This window comes from Mytilus edulis, chromosome 5, assembly GCF_963676685.1.
Source record: "Mytilus edulis chromosome 5, xbMytEdul2.2, whole genome shotgun sequence".
Taxonomy (NCBI): Eukaryota; Metazoa; Mollusca; class Bivalvia; order Mytilida; family Mytilidae; genus Mytilus; species Mytilus edulis.
Window position 1 is genome coordinate 19,346,420 of NC_092348.1, and position 8,488 is coordinate 19,354,907.

Genomic DNA, 8,488 nt, shown 5'->3' on the forward strand with positions numbered 1-8,488 from the left:
AATGGTCAATATTAATCATCCATGTAATTTGCTCTATGGGGTGTTTGCAGAATTTCAATGGAGGCAATTTCTTGGCATGGTTCAACAACAAATCATCAAAATGACACACTGGTATTTCTGGTTTTGGACATTTCTGTATCTTCTGACATACTTTGGAAATTTACTACCGCGGCATGACTATTTGTTGAAGTGGCTTATTATTTTTTCGTTAAGTAGTCCTATCAAAATTATCAGCGATGCATGGTTAACATGGTTAACTGGATACCATAAAAAGAAGAAGTCTTCTTCTGACTGAGATATTAAAATCGCCATCAATTGTATTACTTTGTAACTATTAATTAAACTTAGTTAAAATTTTACAACATGCACCTTTTTTATAATTCTTATCTTGGACGGTAAAATATTTCCAATATATATAGACAATATATTTTTATGACGGTTTGTATCACACAACTTCATCCCGGCCCGGTGTATCATATCATATGATATATATGATATATGATACACCGGGCCGGGATGAAGTTGTGTGATATAAACATGCAACATGTAAATGGTCGTCAAAGAACTTAGAACATAAAGTGTAATTAATTGAATTTTTCTTTAAATTCATTGTTTTAATAATACATGAACTTTCTTGCCGCTCAAATTTTCTTCTTGTTGCTAATATTATTTCTTCTGGTCGCTTCGGGTCGCTTAATTCTTCTTGTCCCTAATTAGTGGGACCGAACAAAAAAATATCACAATTTCCGTTGTAGGTGGCGCTACATAACGCTACACTGACGACTTCCGTCTTGAATATTTTTGCTTGGCGTCTTACATTAATCTAAATTAATCGACGTCTACATTGTTTTATTATAATGATAACAACCAGTTTTTAATCGTACAACATCAAATCATCAAAATGACACAGGTATTTCTTGTTATGCATATTTCTGTTACTTCTGACATACTTTGGAAATTTACTACCGGCATGACTATTTGTTATGGCGGCTAATTTGTTTTCGTTTTTTTAAAAGTCCTTTTTCAGATGTATGTTTTGTTAGACAGTTTAAAATGTTACTCATATCGAAAATAGTGTACGTCTATTGTGTTACTCTGATACGTTCAATAAAGATTATGCAGTGGTAACAAATCACAGACGCTTTGACACAAGGAACCCCTGTTTGTGTTGAGTTGACCTTATCCTTCAGTAATTGTTAACCCCGCTCGTAAAACTGGAGGCTTCTACATTGACTATAAGTAGATTATTAGCCAAAATAGTTTAAACAAAATTGAACAAATTAGCAAACTGCTGATGTCAAGTGCACACTACCACTGGTTTATCTTGCTCTGAACTCTTGTGTTGGTGCAGTTGCTTCTGTGTCTGGCAGGTGGAACCAGTCTTTTATATTGCTGAAAACTCCCTTTGTTGCTCTGAACTGTTGTCACTTTTGCCGCTCCTTGTTCTACCTTCCTCGGCCTTGAGTGTGTTGTAGATTTTAGATAGCTGAATGGTTCTGTACCTTGTTGAGGGCTTTGAAAACACTTGATTGAAAAATTTCTAGAACAGATAAATCAAATAAATTTGTTTTTAGGGTTCCTATCAGAAGAGTAGACTGTCATGATTTTAGGACACCTTTTGTTCATGTCTTGTAAGAATAATTAAGCTAAGAATTAAGTACCCTCCGGACTCCAGAGGTGAGCAACAAAAATTGTGGTTAATGTTCAGCAGCATGTTTTAATGTGTGTTTCAGTAGATAGTGCCATAAAAAATAGCTGCCTACTCGAAATCTTTTAGTGGCATAAAGACTAAAAAACATCTGACACTTCTATTATTTTTTCTTTGCTGAAAAAAATATTCGAAAATGTCTACCTACCTACCTACTCACTCTCTCTGCCAGTAACCTGAAAATTTCCATGTTTTCATTATCTCACAACAATATATTTATTTACACTATTTTCAAGAAGGATCATTTATCGAAACATATTTATATGGCTGTTTTACTTTGTAGACTGTAGGGAGGAGTTCTAAGATGTTGCAGCATGTCAACTACAGGATGCGATGCACCCTGCAGGACGGCCGTACATTTATAGGAACCTTCAAAGCTTTTGACAAGCACATGAACTTAATATTAGGAGACTGTGATGAGTTCCGTAAAATCAAACCAAAAAGCTCTAAAGGAAGTGATAAAGAAGAGAAGAGAGTTTTAGGCTTGGTATTGTTACGTGGAGAACATCTGGTTTCCATGACCGTTGAAGGGCCCCCTCCTGCAGAGGTAAAATATAAATTTATTTATCACTGTGGAACAAATATATAAGTAGTAACATCTGAGTAAAGGGAGATGTGGGGAATACACCATGTCAGAGACATACATGTACATGTACAAAAAACTAGGAGACCTGCATACAAGTTTAGAAGCAGGATGTCAAATTTGAAAATACATTAAAAGTTCTGTGCATCACAATTTTACTTGAAGAAAAAAAGAGATATTTATGCAAATAGCCATAAATGTAGGTACTTTGAGTTAGTAATTAAATGTACAAATTGTTTAAAGACATGTCACAGAGTTACCGGAATATATAAATAGTATAAAATGTAGTGACAGTCATCAATGTCAGGGATCTCCATGGATGAAAATTGAACCATGGAGGAACTTTCACCATTACAAACCTTGTCTACGCTGTACAGTGTAGCGCGATCGGAAGTATTTTATCCCTCCATACAAGGAATGGTGAAAATGCTAATTCATTGCTTATTTAAATTATATTTATTTGAATTTTCATTATAGAATAAGAAGTATCAATATTTTCTTTATTGCCGTTTTTAACCATTCAAATGCCAAGTCATCATGGCCCCCCCTTAGTCGAGAATGACCAAAAGCTTTCATGAAGGTCCCCATGCAGATTTCTTTTATTTTTGGTAATTGTTATGGGGGTTAAAAATCATCTAATGTGGAGCTTATTTTTCGTGGACACTGTCAAATTCAGAGCCCATTACCGGTATGGCTGATTTGCAGCAACAACAAAACAATTCGTACGGGTTATGTAAAAGGTTAAAGAGATTTGTAAAGCAAACGTCGACAAATGAAAAGGTTTTTAATGACTATCTGGAAAAATTGATGCTGTGCAACATGCATCTTTCGAGTCTGAATAGAAACCGGAAACGCGGATGTATCAATTTGATTGTAATATACGAAATGAATTCGGAATTTAGATACGATATTTCTTTACAGGAAATATTTAAGTTTTTACTTTTAAACTTTTAAAGTAATTCTAAATTATCGTTACAGCAGTACTCGAGTTATTTACGATGAAATAATATTTACTGTTTTGCGTCTTATTTTGTACTTCTTAAAAAAGGGGGATGCTGATTGCGTAAGTCAAAATAAAGCACGTGTTCGACTTGTTAAACTGTTTTCTTTGTAACTGGATTAATTTATTAATTTATTTATTTAATCTAAATGATCATAATCATTTGCTGAAACTTAGTTGATTACTTCGACAAATGGATCGTCTATCCTCAGATAGTATTCTCCTGTTTGGTTTGTTGATCTACCTGTACAAGCTCAGGTACAAGTAATTAGCGATCTTAATCCGGATATCCCTCAGGCGTTAGAACTGTATTGGATTATAACATAAAAAGCCTAAGGGTTATGCAATTACATGCATTTGATTATAATTGATAAAAAAAATGGCGTCGGGCTACAAAAAACGATGAAGTTTTGAACGATGGCGGAAGACAATTTAACGATGGCGCGAGTCATTTGACGATGGCGCAAGACATTTGAACGATGGCGGGGCTCCATCGTTAAACAGGCCATGGAGATCCCTGAATGTTATTGACATTGTAAGCAATCAGCTTATTTGAAAATCTGTAAAAAAATTGCAAGATTTAAATTTTTATTCTATTTACAGGAGGGTATCGCAAGAGTTCCTTTATCAGGAGCAGGCCCTGGTCAAGGTATGGGTAGAGCAGCTGGACGTGGCCTTGGTCCAGGAGGTGGTGGTGGACCAGGATTACAGGGTCCAGCTAGAGGGGTTGGTGGTCCATCCTATCAGAGTATGCAGCCAGGTGGACGAGGAGGTAAATTATTGCTTACAAGGGCATATAAATAGGTTGAATGATTGAGTGTAGGCACATGTGTAAAATAACACTTTCATAACTCAAAAGCATGATCGAAAGGTCATATAATTTTTTATATTGAATTATCTTGTTTGCTTTAGTGGTCCAATTGCATGCAGCTGTCAACAAAATTAAATGAAATGGAAAAAAGAATGATAAAAAGTTGTAAGGACAAACTTGTACCACACTTAAGGGTAAATTTGTGATCCTTTTTAGGAGTACAAGTATGTTTGATAATCAACCTGCCATGCACTGTACATGTTCTTTAAGTTATTAAAAACATATACTGGTTTGATACACAAACAGTTGCATTTGATATATTGAGGATAAAACCTTTGTTTACACACTGTTGTTGACTTGGCTCTAGGGCGATGTTTCACTAACAGATAATTAACCCTTTCGCCGATGAGTACCGGTTTACCGGGATTCACGCTTCAGACAACTGACGACGAGTCCCGTTTTACCGGGATCCGAATACATCTTTTATGTTTCCCGCTCAAAACAGTGCAAACATGAGTTATCTTTCTTTGATGAATACCCAGATGAAAGTGTAAACATAGCGCTTCCGTTTGTTGAAAACCGTGTCAAAATCTGACGAAATTTACGGAATTTACGAGAATTTGAAATGAGGGAACATTTTTTTTGAAAGAATATGGAAGAATTGAAGCCAAACTAGTATACTTTTTTGACATAAAATGTCGTTTTATGAACAAAACACTTGAAATGGACATCGTTCAGTGTGAGGAATTTGTACAGCCTCATAAAATTTTTAAAAAGTTTGCCGTTTTGGGTTAAAAAATTACGATTTGGGGTCAAAGAGCAGAATTTTGAGAATTTCACCTAGATAATGCCGAAAATTTGAAAATTTGAATATTTTATGAGGAAAAAATTATCAAAACATGAATAAAACTGTGAACATGGTGTTAGTGAATGAAATAAATACACAAATAACTACAAACAAGTTTTTATTGACATTTATTATGAAAATCTCCCACTTGAGCAATAGTAGCCAGGGAAGCCATCATCTCAGAGTAGCTTCTGTCTGGGCAGCAATCGGTGAAAGGGTTAATGTAAAAATGTCATTATTGAGTCCATAATTGTTCCTATAAACTAGATGGAAATAATATATTGACTTCTTGGAGTTTCTACTACCATGACTACGTTATTTCTATTCATTTTGTGTAAACTTGAACATTATAATTACTTTTTACTTGTTATCTTTCAGGACCTCCTCGAGGACCTCCCGGCGGTGGATACAGAGGTGGTGGTGGTGGTGGAATGAGAGGAGGATACAGAGGTAATCATTGTCCAGAGCTCCAGATAAGCTGCGTATTTGCGTGATCACGCAATAAAAATAATTGAAACCCAATGCAATTGCCCATTGCAGAGTTCTAAAACCAAATTCATGCAAAGAAAAACTCAATAATTTGTTAAAACCATGAGTTCTTCACGCTTTTAGTTGCTATCGTGTGGGTTATTTACCCTTATCTATTACATAGTCGTCGCGTAGATCTAATTTTGTAATATTAAAAATCGGAAATGTCCTTTCGTTCTAAAAATAGATTGTTGAAAGGGTCCCTGTTGCAATGGGCCATTCCAGTAAATATCTGCTAAAGGGGGATGGATGGTCCTTTCTGAGGGGTGTGAAATTTTGGGTTTTTTCATCTGACATGTACACTTATAGTACGCAAAAATTTCTGAGGGTCTTGCAGCAGTAAATAATTAAAAATAATTACATCTTAGGGGTTACAAAAAATGCCTATTTCAGATCTTAGGGGTGCTTTGGAATGTAGACAGTTTTGTATCATGCATTATCTGGTATTGTATTTAAAATTCTGATGGGTACAATCCTTGCAGTAAAAAATTCTGATAGGTCAATTTTTCCAATAAAAACCCATCCACCAAATATGAACAGAAACTCTACATCTGATAGGTCTTAATTTATAGATCTGATAGGTAGTTTTTCATGATTTTTTTTCCTGATAGGTATGAAAACAAATCTCCCCATCCATCCCCACCTGTCAGAAATTAACTGGAATGGCCCAATGTTCCGTTGCTAAAAGGTACACGTGGTGAGGAAAACATTTCGATCTTCTCTGTCTTTATCCAATTAGCGTAAGCCATGTCGTCATAATTCTTTCCGTACTTCTCAGGATTTAACATAACACTTAGCAATGAACTAAAACGAAAGTAAATTTCCGGTAAAAACATTGAATAGAAGCATGTTTTAGTTTCCTTTTGAGAGGATTATGATGATAACAAGACTCAGCTAGTGTTGTCAGGAAGCGTCCCTAGAACACACAGGATCGTGCAATGGCGCGTCCAGGCGTGTTTGCGTGACTTAACAATAACAGGGTTAGAACTCGTCAACACAGTTGAACACAAAAGGCCAAATCACTTATATGAAGTTCTAATAAGACTTGTCCCTTGTAAGGGACAAGTAAATCCAGATTTATGTAAATAAAATTAGACAAAAACATTGTTTATTTTTAGTTCGAGTATTTATAGTATATATTTCATTTTAGTTGATGAGTGAACACAAACATTCAATATTGTGTAAATGAAAAAAAAACAATACATTAAGAAGCTTGGTGGTGAAAACCCCAATTTGATATTTGCTTGAGGGGTGACTTGGAATTAATAATGCAATTGAAAAACTATTTCACTCAATTAAATAAAAAATGGAGGGGTAAAAACCCCAATTTGTGAATTCTTATCTGGAGCTCTGATTGTCATTTATTTGTTTCTTTACTTGCCAATTCAAAGTTACAATGACTTGACTGTAAGTGGTGCTCTCCGCCAATTGCAGTACTAGTTCATTCAAGTCTGACCAAATTTCAGTTTGTTTTATGCCCCAGCTAGTAGGCATTATGTTATTTGGTCTGTCTGTCCCTCTTTTGGTTAAAGTTTTTGGTCCAGGTAGTTTTGGATGAAGTTGAAGTCGAATCAACTTGCAACTTAGTACGCATATTGCCCATGATATGATCTTTTTAATTTTAATGCCAAATTAGAGTTCAACCAAATTCCACTGTCCACTGAACATAAAAAATAATGGTACTAGTTGGGCATGTATGTACTATGGACACATTCTTGTTTCAAACTTAGCTGTTCAACTGTTAGAAATTTATAACAATTGCTGTAGAAAACCACACTGAAGTCATCAAAGTGCAAAGCATACTTAATACAATCCTATAGGTCTTACATTGCTATCTTGAAAATGATACTGAAAAATTCAAAACATGTCAGCATTATTGTTTAGAGTTAAAGTTTTAATAAATAATATCTGAAACGAATGTCGAAATTTAATTTAAGGAAACATTTGTTTGCACATGTCCTTTTCTATGCTTGCCTAAGAGATTTCATAAATTCTTGGAAAAATATGTTCTCATTCAAGTTTTCAAGGGATATAAGATCAACATTTAAAAAGGTCATGGTTTTTAGATTATCTCCCTTTGGAAGATGTATATATTTTACTGATTATATCTATTAGTATTAACATGTTTTATTTCAAACTGATTTCTTAAAAATATAAAAATTGTATTAGCGCATTTTTTCACACTATAATGCACTATGACTCTCAATAACAGTTGTTTTTGGTGCTGGGTACTGAAACAAATTGCCTTCCAACACAAATTTTTCTGGAATAGCCAGAGGTTGAAACAAACTGCCTTCCATCCCCCAATCCATATTTTTCTGGAATAGCCCCGACTCTTTTATGATCTGTGCAGTAGTGGCAACTAAAGCTATATAAATTAACTTAATAAATTGTTGATAGACTTCTTTAATTTAAGGCATATATATGTATTTACCCTAAATAATTTTGTTTCTACTGATGCTTTAGCAATATATTTTATTTTGTTTATCTTTATTATTGTAGGTGGTCCCAGATACTGAAAGAAAAGAACACAATCCATCATGTATGAGAGAAGAGAGAATGTTTCAGGACTATCATTTTAATGACTATTTGTGGACCATTTATAAATCATGTTTTTACTTTTACATGTTTTATGTTAGAGAAATCATCTCATTTCATTTCATGTTGTACATAGTAAAGAAATTACTCTAAATATTTGTTTATAAAGTTTGCCCTTCACCTTTTGAATGTCCACTGTTGAAGATGCACATAAGCCTAGGTAAGCGATACAGGGGCTGTTTAGGGCTTCTAGTTTCTTGTTCTGGTCGGGCAACAAACAGCCACCATGGCTTAACTGTCTTATATCTTGGAAACTAATACTTGTAGATCAGGCCTTCCAAAAAATATTTGAGCCAAATAGTAGATCATGATGTAGATAGAGAAAACAACACCCAGATCCATCTAAATCTAATGGCACATGCTCACTTTATATTTATATAAAAATAAGAAGGTGTGGTATGATTGCCAATGAG

General features: G+C 34.5%; 1 protein-coding gene across 1 annotated transcript; it reads left to right on the forward strand.

The window, feature by feature from the left end:
- Positions 1-741: 741 nt before the first annotated feature.
- On the forward strand, positions 742-8,169 carry LOC139523154 (small nuclear ribonucleoprotein-associated protein B-like). Its single transcript, XM_071316958.1, has 5 exons — positions 742-910; positions 1,992-2,255; positions 3,895-4,063; positions 5,328-5,399; positions 7,980-8,169. The coding sequence occupies exons 1-5, from the start codon at positions 902-904 to the stop codon at positions 7,994-7,996; spliced, it is 531 nt and encodes a 176-aa protein (XP_071173059.1). The 5' UTR covers positions 742-901; the 3' UTR covers positions 7,997-8,169.
- The last annotated feature ends 319 nt before the right edge of the window (positions 8,170-8,488 follow it).